The sequence below is a fragment of the Syngnathus leptorhynchus genome, chromosome 1 (assembly GCF_054491065.1).
Source record: "Syngnathus leptorhynchus isolate UIUO chromosome 1, UIUO_Slep, whole genome shotgun sequence".
Classification (NCBI taxonomy): domain Eukaryota; kingdom Metazoa; phylum Chordata; class Actinopteri; order Syngnathiformes; family Syngnathidae; genus Syngnathus; species Syngnathus leptorhynchus.
In genome coordinates, this window is record NC_141195.1 from 24,889,655 (window position 1) to 24,911,194 (window position 21,540).

General features: G+C 42.2%; 1 protein-coding gene across 7 annotated transcripts in view; it reads left to right on the plus strand.

The window, feature by feature from the left end:
• LOC147062988 (receptor tyrosine-protein kinase erbB-4-like) overlaps nucleotides 1-21,540 on the plus strand; it is a 118,051-nt gene that overhangs the window by 53,437 nt on the left and 43,074 nt on the right. For 6 of the 7 annotated variants that reach the window (XR_015066896.1, XR_015066903.1, XR_015066912.1 and 3 more), the window contains exons 3-10: nucleotides 5,717-5,903; nucleotides 15,207-15,341; nucleotides 16,178-16,243; nucleotides 17,352-17,470; nucleotides 18,026-18,167; nucleotides 19,065-19,178; nucleotides 20,866-20,992; nucleotides 21,326-21,399. Coding sequence is in view for 4 of the 7 variants with exons in the window: in XM_085917780.1 (XP_085773906.1) it covers nucleotides 5,717-5,903; nucleotides 15,207-15,341; nucleotides 16,178-16,243; nucleotides 17,352-17,470; nucleotides 18,026-18,167; nucleotides 19,065-19,178; nucleotides 20,866-20,992; nucleotides 21,326-21,399 (964 nt within the window). In the remaining 3 variants the exon portion in view is untranslated. The remainder of the gene's footprint in view (nucleotides 1-5,716; nucleotides 5,904-15,206; nucleotides 15,342-16,177; nucleotides 16,244-17,351; nucleotides 17,471-18,025; nucleotides 18,168-19,064; nucleotides 19,179-20,865; nucleotides 20,993-21,325; nucleotides 21,400-21,540) is intronic. The other variant, XM_085918038.1, reaches the window with a different exon arrangement.

Genomic DNA, 21,540 nt, shown 5'->3' on the forward strand with positions numbered 1-21,540 from the left:
CACTGGGTCATTTTTTGGTTAAACGCCACAGAACGAGAAATCTACAGAGTGCCCGACACCAGTTGGCCATTTGATCTCAGGTTATGTTTTGCCAATGTCAGGGAGACGATGCAAAAACAGACGTTATCTCGTCCTCTTCGGCCATTCATCTGATCATGTCCGATGAAAGCAGACGTGGAATGAAAGCCATTTCCATGAAATGAAAAGGTATGGCCGCAATCAAACCCTGGCATGATCCCACGGCGCGTCTTTTGCTTATCAAATTGTAAGATATTGTCCATGACACTTGCTAACAGGGCCCTAATTAATGCACTAAATCAATTGAAAATGTCTGGGCTCGGTGCAGAGTGGCCTACCGGGATGGCAAATGATGGCGGCAGACGCACGCCGCCGAGAGGGCCATTTAAAGCACTCATCCAATCCCGTTTAGCGCACACAATCCCTAACTGGAGCTGCAAATGGTAGCTGCAGGATACTTAACGTGCCATGCGCATTTCTTAAAGAGTGAATTCCCTTGAAAGGATTCCATTTTTCAAGCTGTGTATTCTACAAAAGAGCATCAACGTGAGGCTAATTTTATTTTATTTTTTTGCTATTGTGGCTTTGACATGAAAAGATGAATATAAGACAAGAGCTCAACATTTCTGATATCATTTCTAGGTATTTACGACTGGATCTGATGCTGACGCAATCTGGATATTTCTGGCTCAACACACCCGTTTCTTTTTTTGGGGGAAATAATTGGAAGATGTGACTGACAAGTGTGTTTGGTTGCTTCGGTTTTGATGATGCAAAAAATAGGTGTGTTTGTTTCTGTTTACATGAAGAATTGAGAGCTGCCCGTGAGTGAAAAACAAGAAATTGGGAAGATGAGACAACATGGGAAATTAGTCTGGATGGATTGGATGGATGGATTGGATGGATGGATGGATGGATGGATGGATGGATGGATGGATGGATGGATGGATGGATGGATAGAGCCTCCTTGAAGTGCAAGAAGTTCTCTGTATCTTGGATTCGATTGGTTTAATTGTAACACTATCTTGGCTAAATGCTTTGACACCTACACACAGCGTTGCAGTCAAACACACACACACAGACACACACACACAAAGACACGTAGCTTGTGTCGCTACAAATGGGGACATCCGTCAGCGATTAGGATTTGATTCAGGGGTAATGAAGCAGCTCAGCGGCGCAACGTGCTGTGTGTCACAACGACATGTGAGGGGAAAACGGCCTCCCTAATCACGCCACACGCATGCATAACATGTTTTCATTCACATCACAGCTGCGGCGTGCGTTTGCAGTTGACAAAGCTTCCTCCCAATGGTGCCGTTTAGGAGGAAACATGCTTGGACATTTGGATTCCCGACTTAGCCTCTGACACTACCGTGATGCTCTTCACTTTCAACTCTTGTAACGATGGCCGCTACGATTAATCGACGACTAATTGATGACTAAATGAATGGAGAATGATTTTTTTCATTGGAGAATGATTTTTTTTTTTAATCGATTAATCGTTAAGACAGCCATTTTAATTGAAACATTTCCAATATGTCAGCCTCCATTTGCATTTATAATAATCCGCATGTTTGGGTGGCTATTTACTAACAAATCAAAACAGTATGGAAATCATCATTATTTCAAATTCAGAAAACATAAATGAATGCACAGTTTTTAAAAGGGTTGTAAATTCAAACATTTTTTTATTCAATTCTTTGATTAATCGTCAACATAATTGCCATTAGTTCTAATCATCGTTAGTTGCATCCCTATTTATAAGCTTTGTACCTCCTCATTGAAGCTTTTCACACTTTTATGTTTCTCATGTGACAAGAATTGCCACTCTGGCCTCACCTCATGAGTTATGTATGTCCGCAAGGTTTTGCCATCGTGTCCGAGTTTGAGGGAGTGTGATGACGCCCATCGCACACTCCCTTTTGGTAAATTGAGAAGTTGTTTTTTTTACCGTAAATGTGTCTTGACAAGCAAGATGCCTCGCAGAAGCCGCTTATAAAACAATCTTCTGCCTGATGCTCGGCCTGTCCGAGACAATAACTATCAGCATTGGGAGCGAGAAATTCAACTACTGCTTGAAGCCCAGCCCGCTTGGAAAGACTAAATTGCCGGCAGGGTGTCAACCCAAAGTCAGAGTCCCGCAATTTGATTAAATGTCGCAACATGCTGCCACTTTGGACAACAAATGGACTAAAGTATGGAGACAAGTTAGTGCATTGGTGTCAAAGTCAAGGTCCGGGGGCTAGTTCTGGCCTGTTAGATCATTTTATCTGGCCCGTGAAAGCAAACCATGTCTGTTAACTTCAATGATGCTGGCTAAAATCTGTCCCGAAATATTAGTCATGTCTAATAATTTTTTTATTTCATTATCATAATGGCGCTTAGAAGAATGCCCGCGACAAAAATAAATTTGACACCCCTGAGTTAGTGGGGAAAGTCCAGTTAAGTCTAAAGTTAAAGTTACTGCAACTTTGCTCATCTAAGCATGGAAGCATTTGAGAGATTTTCTCAAGACATCCACCTCGACAAGAGATCTTCACAGTGACGTATTCTTGGGCGGTATTTTTCATTGATTTCAAAGTCAATGGCCTCTCTCAAAGGCATGCCTTTTTTTTTTTTTTATTTGAACAGGATTCCTCCAAATCTTGAATGTCACACCCGAGTGCTCTCAGCATACTTAGCAGCCCAATAGCCCCATGAGGTGAAGAGGTGCATGGCGCTCTTACCAAGCCCATTGAGAGCAATTGGTAAACAGGTCCCGCCCATTGACTTTGCGGCCACGTGGAGGAATCATCTTGCATGGCCGCCAATGGGGTGGGCTCAAAGTGTTGCCAGTCTGTGCTGAGCTGACATGCGCCACTGCACTCTCCTTGACGGAGTGAGTGCTCTATATGTATGGAAATGAGCAGTAATCACCATGTGGCCCATCTTCTTGTATTGTAACCGCGTTATTAGATTTCCCTCAGCCCGATGGATTTCAGCCCTTTATCCATCTTTATTTTTTTTTTGCCAGACCTACCTGGGGGTTTTTTTTTTCCCCCGTCCTCCATGTTTACTCTTCCACTCAAGCAGATGACAGAAGCCGGTGTGCAATTAATTCTGCTTAAAAACGTGATTTTTCCCGCCTCCCGTCCTTAAACTTTGCTCATTTTTGTGACTTTGTGGAATTTTTCACCGCCAGCATCTCGTTATCGAGTACCAATAAAGCCGCGAGGTGTTTTTTGTTATTGTAGCGTCGTCGTAGCGAGCCGGCCTTAAGTACCTCATTATTTTCCTGGTGCGGTTCTGACTTGAGTAAAATAAGAGTGTGAGGAGATAAACTATAATCTTTTCTCACACTAACATCCTTTTTTTTCTGATTTGACGCTTTCTCAGTCAATAAAGTAGAATGGTGCGCCAGCATAGTTTTTTCTTTTGAAACGATGTTGTGAAGGCGTCGTCGCAAAATCCCGGGCGCTACCCCGAGGCAGTTCACGAGAAGAAAAAGAAGACATTTGTTTGCATATTCAGCGGCGAGGTGCCTGGCAAAAAGGCTCGCCGAGGCAAGTCGCCTGAAACGACCGTTTTATTCAGTTTGCTTGCATAAGTTATTGCTAATTTGTGTTTGTGAATCCACGTGAGGACGAGCTCCTTTAAGTGACTACAAGGGATGACAGCGTGATTTCTTGATAGGCTCTCAGACAGCTACTTTACCTCTGGTCCGTTTGCCTCCGAGCAAAATGACTGCATTGTTAACAAGATGGCTTCGAGACCAACTGGAAATTTTCGCTCAATGACACCAATCATGTCATGAAAGCAAATTTATCCAGGTGAGCTGCCAGGAAGGACAAAGTCATTACATAAATATATAAATATATCATATAATTCCTGTCATATATTATGTTATATCATATATCCCCGACCAAGTGAGCTATTCTGCTAAAGTTCTCCTTTTGGATGGCAGCAATCCTCAACACTGGGGAAAAAAAAAAAGTAAAACAAAAAAGCCCTTCGAGTGCTGAAGTACACACTTGAAATGTGACACAAGAGCTCACAGCGATGCTTGGCGGTGTGTTTTTTTTTTCTTCGGTGAGATGATGGAAATGGTCGGGCAGCTTGAGAGTTCCTACAAAAGTTCAACCTTGGAGGACATTGTATTCACGGCATATCTGATGTCGGAAAACACTTTTTTTGTTTTGCTATCATATACCTGCGGAGGTTAAAGAGTCCGAACAGCAAGTGTCTTCTGCACTTTTTCAAAAGAAACTTTTTGGTCTTGCCCACCATGCGGCTTGACCTGCTGTGGATGGGTCAACTGAAAGAATCTTTTGCTCCACAAGCGGAGCGGTGGGATGGAAAGAAAAATCACAATCATGTGTCGCTGCGTCCGTCCGTTGTGTAGCAGGGTTAGCCCCATACTTCTGATGCTTCCCGACCAATTATTGGCCGAGAAATCCTCGATCTACATCTTTGCAGGTGTATTTAATCCCGGCGGAGAATTCAATTACACCAAAGATATGGGCAGAATAATCCTTTCATGAAATTCCATTTTTCCCTTTCCTGTTTGTTTTTGCCTTCCCTCGCTCCCACTTGAAGACTTTTTTCTGACGTTGCTATGCAACAAGGAAACTCTGCTCTTCTTTTTTTTTTTTTCTCTGGACTTGGGGGCCGGCCTGGAGAAGGGCGCACAGTGGGAGCAAGCGGGTCGGGTGGCGACGCAGACTCAGTGGGCCTCCGGGGGCTTGGAAGGAACTTAATGATAGCTGGCTGAGCTCAGCAATCCCCCAGCAGTGAACACAAGGCCACAGTGGGGGTCAAAGTAATGGCAGGGAATGACTTCCTACCAGGGGGCGGAATCAAGAAACCCCTGCAAGAACGTAATGTTGTTGTGGTTTGATTTATTTATTTATTTATTTATTTATTTATTTATTTATTTATTTTTAAGATGCCGGAACTTTGTTTGCTCTTCAACATTTCTTTTTTTTTTAAAAACTTTCTCACAATAGGCATGAGCTCTGTAATAAGTATGCTAATCAAATTTTCCACTGAAATGAATGCTGCTGGATGATTGACGCGCTGTAATCTTGCTAATAAGCACCTCCACTTTGTGTTTTGCTTCCTTTTGTGTTTGTGCCACAATAGCCCCGGTCCTGGCAGCGAGCCGCATTATGGCCGCTTGTATGGAACACCTGCTATTATCCTCAAGCGCTTAACTATCAGTCTACAGCACTGGTGCATTTTTCAAGTGCGCGCCTTCTCCTAGGCCAGACTGGTGACAAACCCATCATTAGTCACCTGGGAATTTGCACGCAAGAGCGGAAGAGGTGTTTCCCGAGACTTTTCAATGTCACTGGGATGGGTCAGAAAAATAGAGCACACTTTTACATGGCTTTGAAAGAAAGTGGAAAATGGGGAGGTAAAGTGTCATTAAATACATTGGAGATCCATCCAAAGAAAAAAAAAAGACACGAGCTAACAAAAGGAAAGCTGTGCTTCTTCTCACTTCTTTTCCAATGTCTTCCTCAATTTCATTTTATGCAAAAAATATATATCAAATAAAATATATCGTATAATAAAATGTAGAATACAAATAATTTCAATCAAATAAAAAACAATAATCACATTCATTTGACCAAATGAAACACACGGTTTCCACTTTTGAAATGTATCTTGTATAAAAATGTCCGAGCTCATTGACTCCATTTCTTCCTTGCAGTCCATCAGAGAGGTGACGGGCTACGTGCTGGTGGCTCTCAACCAGTTCGACTACCTCCCGCTGGAGAATCTACGGATCATCAGGGGCACCAAGCTGTACGAAGGCCGCTATTCGCTCGCCATCTTCCTCAACTACAGGCAGGACGGATACTACGGATTGAGGCAGCTGGGCCTTCGGAACCTAACGGGTAGGTTTCCGTGACAAAACAAAAGTTGCGCTCAAGTCATAAACAAAACAAAGTTGAACATTATTTTCACCAGTCACAATTTGCTTCACGCCAGATGGCGAAATGGAAATCTCCTCTGCCAATGAATGTTGCCATCAAACTACAAATCTATTTCTGTTTTTGCTTATTTGAAAAATGTCACAATTCCCCCCGCTTGTGTTTGACTTATGCATATTTAATAAGCGCAAAATTAGCGCTCAGAGTCTGATGTCACTGCTACCAAATTAATTTTTTTGTATGGAAAGATCAAATATGTGTGAAAAGCCTTATTTTCCCCTTTTAATTACATTTCTGTTGATGCACTCGAAATTGTTCCGCTCTCGCTGAGTGTGCTCGTAAATGGATGTTTTGGGTTTAGTATCGGAGTACGCACGCACACTTTCGCACACGTTGTATTTGCGTTATTTCGCCACACCAATTTGTGGCCGTGGCCTCACAATCAGCTCATCTCCGTTTGAAATTGGTCTCAGCAGGCTGTCCTCTTGTCACCGTACGTTCAAGACGAGAGAGAAATTCCACGTAAAAGTCATCAACCAGCTCCAGATTGTGTGAATCAAACAAAAAGTTGCTTGTTTTGGCATCAATCTCTGCAGATTTTGGGACATTTGACTGAAATCTGTTCTTCCACTCAGAACACAACAACATCCTAGAGCGTGTCAAGTTGTGGCCAATAGAAAATTCACTTCCAAACATGCTCGTCCTCCATAGTGCAGCCAAGCAACAAAAGTGTTCTACAAAGTTGCCAGAAATTTCAACAACGTGTTGGAAAAGCAGCTCGTTAGGAGATACGGTCTTTGAGTCAACTTCGAAATCCAAGACGGATACAGCAAAATAGTTTTTGGATTTTTCATCCAATTTTTTTTAAACATTCATTGTGTTGGTCAGAGTTTGTATTTCAGGATTTATTCATTGCCAACCCAGTTAATCTCTTTGACGTCTATAACCGTCAATGGCATTGAATGGGTTAATGATTTGCTGAATGAGTTGTTTCGTGCATGAGAAAGAGCAGCGACTCCCCGCCCAAAAAGTGTTGGACAACGATTGGAAATACTGGAAAAGATTACATCGTGACATCGTTATTCGAGGAAAATTTGAAGTTACCCGGAATCACTAAAAAGCAGTTACAAGAAAAAGTACTGGATTTGTCCATAAATTGGCCATAAACTTCAAGCTGTAGAAAAGTCACATCAATAGATGAAAGAAAGCTAAGCATGCTCTCAGAGTACGCACAAGTAAGTATCTCCGAAAGCCTTGACGTTCATCAGTCCGTTAAGGCAGCGTCTCATAAAGACGCAACGTTAAAGCATGGTTGCTACGCTACCTAAGAGGAGCCATCTTGTAAAAAAATAGAGAGAGAGCACTGTGCAGAATTCTCAGAGGTGAAGAAAATTCATCACATGACATCATAACACAAAATAATTGCTTTGACGTTACGCGAAGTAAATTACCGTATTGGCCCGAATATAAGGCGACCCTGTTTATAAGACGACCCCCTCTTTTTCAAGACTGAATTGTAAAAAAAGACTTTTTGAACACCTCATTTAATTTTTATACAGAGAATAATGATTATAACCCAGTTAATATCTTTGACGTCTATCACCGTCATTGGCACTGAACGAGTTAAAAAAAGCACGTTGCTGATTTCAAATTCAACAAAGAGCAGCCCAGCCAGCAAAAAAAAGAACAATGTTCACGAGAGAAAGCGATCAGGCGTGCGTGGACACAGCAAAAGGTCTACTTGACCTTTTCCTGAGACAACACTCAAAGCGCACACTTACAGAGTGCAGACATCCCAGTCAAAGACTACAACATGGAATCATAATTTTTTTTTTTTTTTTGTCGCCTCAGCCAAGTGCAAAAGCCCGAGAGAGGCCTAAAGTTTTTCATGCTACAAAGTTGATCTGTTTGTAAGTTTGCGGCGGGCGATATATGGCCATGGATTTGTCATAAAAGCGTGATATTGTCCCAAGGGAAGAACGAACGGAGGGAGGGAGATTCATCCGCCCGCCGCGTATAACTTGTTGAAAGCATCTTAGGTGCTATAATTGCATGGCCTTGATAAGATCCACTCAAGCCACTGACTCGCTGCTTTCACAAGCTTTTCCCCTTTTAGCTGCTGGACGTCCGGTTGCGCATTTGTGTCTCTGTCTGTTTTATTATTCTGTTCTTCTGGAGCTGCGACTAACGATTGATTCAATAATCGATTGATTATTTTGTCAATGAATCGATGAATCTTATTAAAAAAAAAAACATTTTAGATAGATAAATGCTTTGTTTCCATCTGGATCTGCAACGAATGACTTGTTAAATAAACGATTATTCTGTTGATTATTTTGTCACTTAATCGATGAATGCAATAAAAACATTTTAGATTGATTAAATAATCAATTATTTAATCAATTCATTGACGAATCTGATAAAAGAACCCGTTTTAAATTCGTATTTATTTAAAATGGACATTAATTTGTGTTTTTACACGAAGAATTTGAAATAGCGATGATTCACTTGCTGTTTTTTTTATTTTGTAACAACACGTTGGAAAATAGGCAAAAAGGCATCTTATTGTAAAGTAAACACAAATGTTTTATTTCGACTCCGCTCATTGAGGTCGGTTAACAAAAGGATTAATTGATGAACTTTTTTAAGATTAAAAAATCATTATCGATTAATCGGTGAATCGGCGCACCTCCACTTACATTTCTTGAATCTTTTTCAGTTCATTTTGTTTTCAAGGCCAAAAGTTAAAGGCAGTGTTCTGGCTCAATGTTGTTGCAGGATTTGATAGCGCAGTTAAATTACAACTTCACCCGATGAGATTTGACAGAGATGTATAGGTCTCTTATCAAATTAAATAGATGATTTTTTTTTTTGGGGGGAAACTTGAAATCACAGCCAGATGGAGTCTGGATTAGAGCCACGTTAAACTTTGTTTGACGTCTCAACTTGAGTCCCTAGACACAGTCCCGATATTTGCTCGTTTTAATCACGTACGTCGAACACACATACGCACAGACATAATTAAAATCTAATCATTTTTGCTGGAGGTAATTACAGTACAAATGGACATTGATCTCCATTTTTCATCATTGAGAACTGCGAATCAAAGAACAATTTTCCTATCCGTGTTCTCAAGGTTATCATTTCATCAACTGTCACAAGTTGAAACTATTCTCAGATTCTTGGAATCTGAGTTTGAGTTCTTATCAGACAAATTGGCCCGCTTTGAGTGACAGAACGATTCTTCAACTCCTGAGGTATAAATAGTTGATTTCTTTCGTATCAGTCGGCCAGCCAGATCTACGAATGTGTTTGCTGTTTCGACATCTTTGGCTCATTATTAGGCAGGCGGATAATTCTCGCTCATCCTGTACATATTTGTGTACTGTTTGTTGTTTGTTTTGCCGTCTCCCAGCGGGGACGTGCACTTCAATATATTCCGTGCTATTTACAACATAACAACAATTTCACTGCAGCTTTGTCCCACTATAAATTCCGTCCGTCCCTGATGGAACTTGCAGAAAGCGTGTTTGGATCCAATTTGCACGGATTGCAGTCATTTATTACTTTGGTTTGAAAGTATTTAGCTATATTATTTCCTTACAAAATGTGTTTTGCTTTGTTGCTGAGGTACTTTGATGACTTGTATGCACGGGTTGCATAAGTGGCTGTCCCCTCGTGAAGTAAACAAAAAAAACAACAACACCACGTTCCAGATGACTAAATTAATAATTAAATTTTATTTAATTATAAAATACATTTAAATTATATATAATAATAATAGTAATTCATATAAATCTATATATAATGATAAAAATAATAAATGTAATCTTTTTTTCATTTATTTTATTTTGACTTTTTATTCCTTTCAAGAATAAAAGAGATGTTATTGAAAACAAGATGAAAACAAGGTTTTGACACAATTCCTCAAAGTACTGTGTTGCATTATATATTTACAAAGTTGGGAGAAGAAAAAAAAAAGAAGGGCAATACCAATAGCTGCTGGTGCCTTTAGAGAATAGAGGCCTGGAACGGATTAATAATGGATCTTGTGTCATCATTAAGGCACTGATCATTAAGACATATCTCGTGGCTTCAAACGTTTCTTTGCTCACAAAGGAAAGGAAAAATGCAAGGCAACAAAAAGCCTCAGTGTGCTTTTTAAATGGTTTCTTCTTGGGCCTTTTTAAAAGAGAGTTGAAAATGGTTTTGATTTCAAAACATGAATATCGAGCGTAAAGTCGAGCACGCCTTGCATGTCTTTCTCGCAGCCGGGCTGTCAGCGGCGGGAAATGTGGCGAAATTAGCCGCAATCATCTCCAACCTGTCGTTGTCTGCCATTTTCTTCGCCGCCCGGCCCGGTGAATTGATTAAACTCACGCTGGCATTCATTGACGTGTAAACCATGCTGATGTGTCTTCTGCCCCACTTTAGTGCACATTTCCAAAACGGGTTTGTTGTCCCATCTCGGATGCACATTGAATATTTTCTGTCATTTCTGAAAATCTGACAGCAAACTACACCGAATGAGTCCATGCTAGGTCACAGGGTGTCAAACCTAAGGCTCGGGGGCCAGACACGGCCCGCCAACTCATTTTATGCCACCCCCCAAATTTTGCATGTACTTCATGTGTCAATACTCAAATGACACTTTTTTAAAATAGAGATCTTTTTCACATAGAAACGTAACAAAGGTTACTTCTGGCTAACGTTTGCATCTTTTACAGCTCCGATATTCAAAGTCACCGGTCATCGACAAAGATTACGCATGAAGATGTCTTCATGTGGAAAAAAACATTTTTCAAATTGTAAGGTTGTCTAAACATAATGGTTTGACATTATTGCCTTTGCCTGTGGGTGTGTTGAGATTGACCAATATCAAGAGCGTTTATGTCTGTTTGCAAGACGCAGCAAAAGTGGGCGGAGGACAACGCTGAGATTGATGGCAAGAATTTAGCGTCCGCTGAAGGCTTGGCGTGTACCAAGTGTCATCTCCTGCCTCCTACACCGACTACTCGGTGCACAAAAGCATTTTTCATAAGGATTCATGGCAAAAACAATATCATTGGAGACTGTGAAATTTAATCAGGGGCTTTAAAACACAATTATCAAGGAGGTAGTGGATGCGCAGTGAATTGGTGGATAAGGTGGGACGGGTGGCTGAAAAGGGACCACCCCCGCGTTGTCTGTGCCTCGCAGCTCAGCTCCCATTTGTCACTGAGCACAATATCTCTTTGGCTGGCAGAGCTAATAATGGAGAAGTGAGGAAATGGGACTCCAGAGACTCACCTTCTCTCTGTGTGGATCAGATAAGTTTTTCCCTTCCACTCTCGGCTGGCAAAGATGGTGACGTTTATAAAAACGCATGGCGTTCACTTGAAAACAGACAGTTCATTTGCTCCTGCTCTGCTCTTGGGCCGTTTTAGCTGATTCGTCACTTTTATCGGCTCTGTTTTTTGTTTTTTTTTTGCATTGCCCAGCGGCGACTTATGTGTCCTGTCAAAAGTGTGATTCATAAGATCAGAGAAGTCATTTTCACATCAAGTGCTTTTCTTTCACAACTGTTTTTTTTTATTCTCGGTCTCCCTCCGTGCTCGTCTGAGCAAAGATGCTCGGAGGCATCACACAGCGGAGTCCTTCACAGTTCCACACTCGGCTTCCTCAGAGACGCACCACTTGCTAAGCACTCGAATACCTTTAGCTGTAATGGTTGTCTATCATTATATACGTGTTAGTAAATAGATCTTTTTCAAATACAACTGACCACTTTTATAGTGACGCCTACACAGGCCGGTGAGCTCCAGTGCCCTTCAAAAGTGGAAATCAGAAATGTCTCCTGCAGTGAAAATGATACATCACTGGCAAATTCAATCATAAAATATATTGTCAAAAATAATAACGTTCCGTGTCAGGAGTGAATAATATCTGAATTTGTGCTTCCGCGTTGGAGTTTGTATTGTTCAGAGTTCCATTTAAGTTATGTATTTCCAAATGCAGCTAATACATTGGTCTCGTCATGCAGATATTTACCCCGAATGACACATTTATTTGGAAATCCAAATGCCTGCAGGGAATGTCTATGTTTCCCTTCCATTTGGAGTCAAAACCTACAAAGACACCATTCCAACAGTGGAGGATGAAAAAGATTTTTAAAACAGACGCCATCCAACCATGTATTATTCCTCTTGTTCTCCTGTTGCGTCACGTGTGCAAGGTTCAAAGGGAAAACCTGAAAGATGGAGGACGGACCAGCTGGATGGATGGATGGATTTGGTTAGGTCGTTCAAATGTTCTGCTCTGTCTTCGACATCCAACCGATCCTTGCTAATGATGGCTTGGCGTAAAATGTAAAAGTGAGTTTGCAGTCCTCATAGACTTGAGAGATCTACTGTACCTGCTTTTCCCCAAAAAGAAAGACTCCACTTCTCTGTTCTCCTCCTGATCCTTGTGGATGGTTCAGGCAACTCACACCCTACCAGACAATGGCAGCAAGCGTAGAGACACGGACTCATCAGCCGAGGACGGATGGCTATCAAGGCTTTATTCATCAGCGTAATTAGGCCGAGGAAGAGATGTGGGACAAGTGGCTAGCAGCATTGATGAAAGCTCATCAGCCAGCTCCCCGCAGAGCATCACGGTTACCAATCACGGTCCACAAACGACTTTGCAATAGCGGCTCTTTGCGCCACTGAATGAGCGGAAAATGAGCATAATTGGCGACATCGCAAAGTTTGATGAAACTACTTCCTTGATATTCACTTCTAAAACCATCCTAAAATGCTGTTGCTATGTTAGCTATTAGCTAGCGTTGATACTTTTTAACCCGTGTTGATTTATCTTTTTTTTTTTTTTACATATTGTTGTTTGAAATACAGTAAAACTAGTTGCAGTTTGCTATTTCCCAAATTTACTGATTCACTTTTTTTTTTGGGTGGAACTTTGCTATTATTGTTGCAAAAGTCACATGTTGCTTTTGGAGCTGACTTTTTTGATGAAATGCCATTTGTGGTGTGAAATGACAATTGTCATCATGGGTCCTAAAAAAAATGTTATTTTCAATTTGCAGCATTGACATTATAGGGCCCGAGATCTTTTTATTTTTTATTTTTTTTTTACAAGTGGCGCCCCAGCTTGAAACCAATAAGAAACGAGTGCAACATAAAATAAAAAAAAGCAGCAGATGAGTTTAACATGCAGAGCTGCAACTGGCAGAGCATTTTTGAACAAACTAACCATCTGACCTCGCAACCATCGCAAAACAGGACTAGTAAAATTCCGCGCGGTGAAGGTTTATTACTTCACACACAATTTCTTATCAGAATCGATTTTCAGAGCTTGAGCAATAACGCCTTCCCGCACCATTTTTTACCTCCAGCGCTCCTCATATCAGCGTTCCCTTTCTGCCCCCCCATTTCTCCTCCACTTTTACAGCCGCCTTGTGAATCACACAAGTGTGGATGACCACCCGCGCTTGGGTGGCTGGGTGTAGATCACCAGCCTGATGGCAAGATCGAAGCTCAGCAGGCGGGCATCGGAAGTCGTGGGAGGGTGTGATGATTTCCAGCCACTGTGGCGTGAGACCTCATTAGATGTGTCGTGGGGGAAAAAAAAAATCTCATTTCACAGGATTAGTAAAAAAAAAAAACATGGCACCTTACCTATTTTCTTGTATTAGTACTGTTTACCTTACAATCTGCTCTTATTATGACGGATGTACCCGCCATGACAGCATTGGCAACCGTGCGGTCTTGATTAGAATAAAGCTGAGCCATTGCACGTTTTTTTTCGTCCCCCCCCCCTCCCCAGCCAAAAATTTAAAACACCCCCTGATAAATTGTCCATTTTGACGGGAACATGATTACACGAGGCCGCGGCTGCGGGCCGTTCGGCGGGCGGGGGGCGGGGGGGCAGACAGAGCGACATGTCACCTCTAAGAGGGCTTTGAATAGATGTCCGTGCCTTCACCGAGGCCCCGCTTCTTTAATCATCATGTCGGATGTTGATGATTAGCTTCTTGTGTGCGCGTGTGTGTGTGTGTGTGTGTGTGTGTGTGTGTGTGTGTGTGAGTCGTGCACCCAACTCTCTTGGTGGTAATAATCAGCCCAGGGAGATAATCATAGCCGTCAGCTAATCCAGCTCTAATCTTAAGAACATTGTTAGGTTTTATATGAACTACATTAAATGTGTGCGTAGGTGTAGAATCTGTCAGTATTTCATATCCTGGCTGAAGAGGATGAGAGGTGATTGCATCTAAATCCCTAAACTAGGTTAAATAACAGTCTGGGAAGGACACTGATGCTTTCTCCTTCTCGTAGGGGTCACCGCTCGTGACGGAAGGGGGGGGGATTACTACAGCATCATCTCATCACTCTCCAAAATCTGTAATAGCAACAAGAAAGAGGGATTAGGATTCATTACGGCGCTCCATGTGTAGGCATCTATTAAAGAAGAATCACTTTTGCTATCAAGCAGACGGCGCGTGATGAGGCGACTTTGGTCTCAGTGCAATCGAGCTAGCTCCATCGCACTCAGTGAGGTGAAGCGGGGTCAAGAGCCAAGTGAGCACTTATTGAATGTTAACACTTTGGGCCTAGTTGATGGCCTTTTTGAGAGACAACTTTTTATGTGTCAAATCAAATCGAATTGAAATCCTCTTTTTTTTAATCCTGTTAATGTGGCCACAGTCAACATAAGGTTAATTCGTTTCAGAATTAAATTAAGCTCAACTGAATATTTATCACAATTTTCTGTGCCGCTAAAAATGAAACTATTTATTTATTTATGTATTTATGTATTTATGTATTTATTTATTTGTTTATTTATTTATTTATTTATTTATTTATTTATTTATTTATTTATTTATTTGTTTGTTTGTTTGTTTGTTTATTGAATACTGAATATTTATCAGTATTTTCTATTTTTATTCATTTATTACATTAGATTTTAGGTATGTTTCTTTTTTTTCTGGGTTGCAAGACTTTTCTATTTTCTCATCTCCCCAAAAAAGAAAGAAATGAATAAAAGAGTACTTTCCTGTGCGAGTTTGTGTGTTTTCCCAGTCAAATGCTATTTTTTGGAGGACTTATGATATTACCGTTGTATTGAATTGCTCTGTCAATAGCGTTTATCTTCACGCTCAGATGCACCGCTACTCTGAGATGATTGTGGTTAACCTTGATCTATCGATTTCCTGCCATTGTATACTACTCTTATATATTCATGGGGGGTGTGCTGACTTTTCTCTCTCTCGCTTTCTTTTCCTTGCAGAGATCCTGAACGGAGGCGTTTACGTGGACCAGAACAAATTCCTGTGCCATGCGGACACCATCCATTGGCGTGACATCATCAAGAACCCCCAAGCGGAGCTCCTGGTGGTTCCATCCAACAATAGCAATCTGGGATGTGAGTGTGGCACAAAGGGGAGAGCCAATGGATGACAATGAGTCTTTTTGGAGGCGATCCACATGCCCAGCGAGTCACTGTCGGCCCACAAATGTTTAGTCATGGTGTTTGCCTGGCGGTGGACGGTCGGGGCAAAATCACATGGTGTTAAATCAGCGTGTGAACGTTTGTCGGTGGCCCGCGGAGACGCTGCCCGGCTCTGTGCTCTTTTGAAGTCTCAGCTAATCTGACAGCTGCCGGTGAAGGTTCTGCCGGTGATGCCGAGCGCCGGGTTGCTCTTCTTTATACGCAGTGGGCATTTCTGTCTGGCGGACATTCAATGTCACAAGAAGTGTCTCCTCTTGGCTCGTTTCAAGGGGAGAAGTTGATAGCGGCATCGGGGGTGAGCGGGAAGGACAGCTGCTGTTGACTTGAACTTGAGTTCATTTGACAAAAATAAGCCCCATGACCTTTTGTTTTTGAGGATGCTGGAAATTTGCTGCAGACTTGTGCCGACATAGCGCCGGTTTAGGAGGACGTTTCAAACAAACAGAAAAACATTGGTTGTTGTCACTAATGAAGGAGGAGGATGAAAAGCGACAAAGACTAGAGGGGGGTGTGTCGGAAAATGACAACGGAACGTGGGAGTCGAGGTTGGCGAATGGGGCACCCTTGGCAGGCAGTGTTTAGAATGTACGTTGGCAGCCGCGCAATCTTCTCCTTACTCTGTCATTAACGCCAGTCAATTAAGCTTCGGTGACAGCAGATGCCGAGTCCAACAGGAAAGCACGGAAGAGACCTGGGCTGGTCATCACGTGTGGTGAGGCCTTATTGTGACTTTCGGTTTTGTCCCGCAGGCAGACGCTGTCATCGCTCTTGTAACGGACGCTGTTGGGGTCACCAGGAAGAGCAGTGCCAAACTCGTAAGTACGCAACCAAGTCAAATATATATACACTTTTATGATGAAGAGAAAACGTGATGGCCAAAAGGCAGACCAACTTAATTCTCCAAGTGAATGGGGAGCCATTTTAGGGATGAGGACTTGAATGTAAAAGTTGCAATCATCTTTGATATTTTGCCACAGCCAGCGCCCGCGCTAAATTTCCCCTGTCGACGTAAATGTATTAGTTGCACGCTGATTAATAATAGATGAGGGTGGAATAGAGGGGACAAAAAAGGGACAGAATATGAAAATGTTTAGCAGATGCCAATCATGCCAGCGTCAATTGGGGATATAAGAAAAGAAGGCGAGGCGGTGGCACCAACTTTTTAGTTAATAGGGTGATGACCTGAATATTATTATTATTGTTGTCGTTATTATTGCTGAGAAGCTGCTATTCCGAGCATTTGGATCATTTTCAAATAAAATACCGCTTACAAATAAGTCTCAAATAACTTGATTATTTTACGATTCATCGATTCATGGTTGCACCTTTAGGTCGCTGTAGCTCTATCTTCACATACCATGTGTTTGAAACACATCTAAGAGTACTTGCAAGTATTTTATATGAAGAAATACCAAGCAGTGCAGTTAGGAATGCAGAATCCAGAGCATATTTGAAAGCGGTTAGTTCTATCATTGCAAGAACAAGTCATAGCCACAGGAGTCGGGCGCCATGGCAACAATTAGCACATAATAGCACTGCTATTTAGGAATGAACGGCACAGTCGGGGCATTCATCTTCAGATAAAAACACTTTTTGTTTAGTTTTACACACACCTCAGCGGTGGATCGGCACGCTTCCATCACACTGGAATTTGAATTTCAGCTCCATGTTGCAGCGGATTTCAAGCAGCAGTTTTCCAGAAGATAAGCAGTTTGTTCAAGGACACACACACACACACAAAAAAAAGTTTCATTCAAGACTTTTGGTCATAGTGACCTTCTGCTTGTGAAGCCCCTAATTTGTATCTGCCTGAATATTTCATATCATTGCGGCAAGAGTGTGTCTAGCGAGGGTGGTGATATTGTCTCTTTTTGTTGGGAGCACGTGCGGCAGACCTTTAAAGCTTCTCTCTTTGCGGGGCAGTGACGAAGACGGTGTGCGCAGAGCAGTGTGACGGTCGCTGCTTCGGCCCGTACGTCAGCGACTGCTGCCACCGCGAGTGCGCCGGCGGCTGTTGGGGACCCAAGGACACAGACTGCTTTGTACGTGCGCTCACATCTCCCGTCATTCTCCCGGAATGATTGACTTTGTTTACCTGCTGATGGATGCATTGTTGGTCATTTCACAAGGCGCTACCGGTCGGAGGCTCCTCAAAGAGCAAATTGGTGATTGATTGTTCCAATGAATATCCCTCTTATCACCGAGAGTCCGTCCTACGTGGACCGCCCGTTGCCGGGAGGTGCGATATTGTTGCTGTAATTCACCGAAAAGGCTCATCCGATTCAATTACTGGCCTTTTCGGACGACAAAACACTTGCAAGTGTTACGGGAAAAAGGTTTTTGAGCATTTACATGGCGGCAGTGGATGGATGGCTCCAATTTGTCTCCCGTTTGCGGCCGCCGGCGAGCATGATTCACACCTTGCGTGAAAATGAAACGCAGCCCCGATCGTTTTTCATCCCCAACATCTTCTGGGAGAGAATTAGAACCTTCTGATGGCTTCCATAACTCGCCCGCCCCGCTCGGGAGGTATTGTTTGTATCCTCAAGTTTAGTCCCTAGTTTACGCGTTTTTTTTTTTGTTTGTTTTGTTTGCAGGCTTGCACCAATTTCAACGACAGCGGCGCATGTGTGACCCAGTGCCCTCAGCCTTTTGTGTACAATCCCACATCCTTCCAGCTGGAACACAATCCGAGAGCCAAGTATACCTACGGAGCCTTTTGTGTCAAGAAATGCCCGCGTAGGTTCACTTTGTGTCTTTTCATCCAAAAGCAGCCAATTAAGTCAAGCAAAGTCTTGGATTTGAATAACTGGGCGGAGGTGGTAAAGTTTCATCCGGAATCAGATCTTTTCAGGAGCAAGATAAATAAATCTGACAATCACGACTAGCAACAATTGAATCTGATAAGATCATCATTAGGTTGATTATTTTATATTAAAAAAAATAATAATAATAAATTCCGGGCTAGCAAATCTCTTTATCTTTTGTCAATTCCAAACTAAGCTTCTATTTCTCATTTCTGTCACTTATATTAGCGACCTTGTCCTTTTGCTCTCTGCCCAGAGCTTGTGACAAAAGATGAGCGTATAAGCTCATCTGGTAAATTGAGAACATTGCCCTGAGGCTCACCCCACCCAACGTCTGTCAGTCTCACAACTCCACTTGAGGGGGGAAAAAAAATAAATAAAAATCACCAAACCATAGCTTAATATTTGGATGAGCTGCCACACTCATTGAAGGCCTCTGGATCATCTGCAAATAGTAAAAAAATGACAATACTTATCAAGTTCAGGGTCTCAGATCTCACAAACAGAATGACGACACCTGAAAAAATTCAAAGCAGGAACCAGACTAAAAGAATAATAATAAAAATAGATGCCAACGAAAAATCAAAGCCTATGCATTCCTATTACTGTCGTGCTAGTTTCAATCAATGCGTTCCTCAATCACACGACACTGAATAAAACAAATCCTTAAGCATGGAATATGTCGCTCCGACTTCAAATGAGCGTTTTGCTTTTGTAGCCTTGCTGACCTTATCAACAGCAGTTTTGATTGCAATCCCCACCATAAAGAAGGCAACCTTCCTGGTGTAGGATAATGAATGCAAACATCTTGCCTGTGTGCTCACGTCAGATAACTTTGTGGTGGACCATAACTCCTGTGTCCGAGCGTGTCCTAGCAACAAGATGGAAGTGGAGGAGAACCGCATCAAAAAGTGCATTCCCTGCACAGACATCTGCCCCAAAGGTAATGAAGAGGTGGATCAGGTCGGATTCCGCATTGATTTCCTGCATAGTCAGCCAGCAAAACACTTATTATTGGATACAATTGTTGTATTTTAAAGTGGGTTCAGGTGGATTGACTTTTTTTTTTTTGTACAGTGTTGCGGGCATTGCCTTTAACAAAAAGCAAGGCAACACACTACAAATTGAGTTTGATACTTTAATTGGCCTACTTTCAATTGAATCAAACATCTAGGTCATTTGCAAATTCAAATGAATTCAAATAAAATAAATGCAGTATTTAATGTCTTTACACGTCGATCAGTTAACTCGTTGCTACAGTCGTGAATTATAGACAAGGGCGCCAAGATTAGTGGACTAATCACTTCGATGTTGACGATCAAAATCGCTGAAGAGTTAGTTTATATATTTGGCTCTAAATTTACAGGGGTGCCGAATTCATTTTTGTCACAGGCCACGTCGTAGTTTCCTTGGGACGGCCATTTTGAATGTCGACGACTACATAACAAACTGTTTTGAATTCTGAAAAACTGCTCAAATATTTAAAAAAGCTGAATGGTAAAATAACGAGCAGTATCTCGATTTTTTTTTTTAAGTGAAGACAATTTGTAATTTCACTATTGACACGTGTAGCCAATGCACAATTTGTCTTGTCTAAAAGGATGTGACGGGCCGCATCTGGCCCCCGGGCCTTATGTTTGACACTTATGCTTTATGCCTTATCAGTGACACACGTTTGATTTCATTTCTGACGTGGCGACAGTCGTACCGAGCGACATCAGAAGCAATCAGTGCTTTTTTGATGAGCGCACCAACGTGCCGCAGAATACATGCAGTGATGAAATGGCCACATGATTTGGAAATAAGAACTGAACGCGTTGGCTAGGTCAGAAATGTTGGAGGAAATTAAAGATCTGCCAAAAACATTCAGCTCGAAATGTTTCCATCCAGTGCCAACATAGGAAATAAACGTTTGCGACTTCCGATAGCTGGAATTGTTCGGGTTTGATGAAGGTCGACAAGATGGCTGGCCCGAGAGGTGTCTGCGTCAATCCCGTCCTTCCGTCCATCCGTCCGTCCGACAAATCTCTTTCTTCTGCAGCCTCCGCCACTCTTTAGCATTTGTCTGCTCGTAAACAGCTTAAGCAGCTGTGCCGTTTTAATCTAATAGCTTTGCGATATCGGATCAACCCGAGCTTGAGAGAATTACATTCAAGGTTTTTACATCAAAATATGATTTAGCCTTACGGGTTTACCTGCAGCCTAAAATATGACTTATTCGGCCATTTTTTTGACAGCAGCTCATGCCCAAATTGTTCCTGGAGAAAAATATTCTGTGACATTTTCCAAAATTGGGCTTGGGTACCGCTCAAGGGTTAATCTCTCGGGTTCCGTCGTCACGCGGCAGCGAGAGGTTAATGAGGGATAGCCAAAGGAACTGTGGGAAATGATAACAAATTAACATTTCAGATATGAAATTGGCTGCTATAAATCATGATCAAAAAGGGGTTACGCCGCTTAATGCCAGCCTTATTCATCATCGCAATTGTAATTAATGCAAATGGAATGCATTTATTATTGGCTGCCGTCAGAGGAATTTCAATAGGTGGCCTTATGAGTTATTTGAAACGAGGCCACGCCCACCTCCCCCATAAAGACGACTACATTGATTGTGTTTTTTTTCTTGCCAGTGTGCGACGGCATCGGGACGGGCGTCCTGCAGAGCCATCAAACGGTGGATGCCAGCAATATTGATAAATTTGTCAACTGCACTAAAATCAATGGCAACCTCATCTTCCTAATCACCGGCATTAAAGGGTGAGTTACAAACCACATGTAACACAAGGTATGATTTATCAAAACCTGATATGGACGTATTGATTTGGAAAACTGCGAGCAGGATGGAATAAGGTAGCAAAACGGGAGCATATTTCTTTGGTGGAAATGCAATTGTGTTCAGTGAGGAATATTCCCAGCGCTATCCATCAGCGCTGTCACGGTGACCTGAAGCTCTTCAAGTGGACCAATAGCTACTATTGCAAGTCACACCTGATGTTACGTCGCAGGAGAAAGTGTTGGCGTCGCAAATGAGATGACCTTGCACGTTATTTTTGCGGATTAGCATTGGATTCTCCGTGTGTGTGTCTTTAGGGACATGTATCACGGTATTGGACCGCTGGATCCTGAACGCCTCAACGTCTTCCGCACTGTCAAAGAGATCACAGGTGATTTCAGTGACTTTGGAAAGAATGGCCCGTCTGTGTGTCTGTCAATGTGTGCGCGCGTCCATTAGCGAGCGACGGTCCCTAAAGGGATGAGCGATGGCTCGTATACAAAGCCTTTGTGGTATTAAAGTGTGGCTCGCA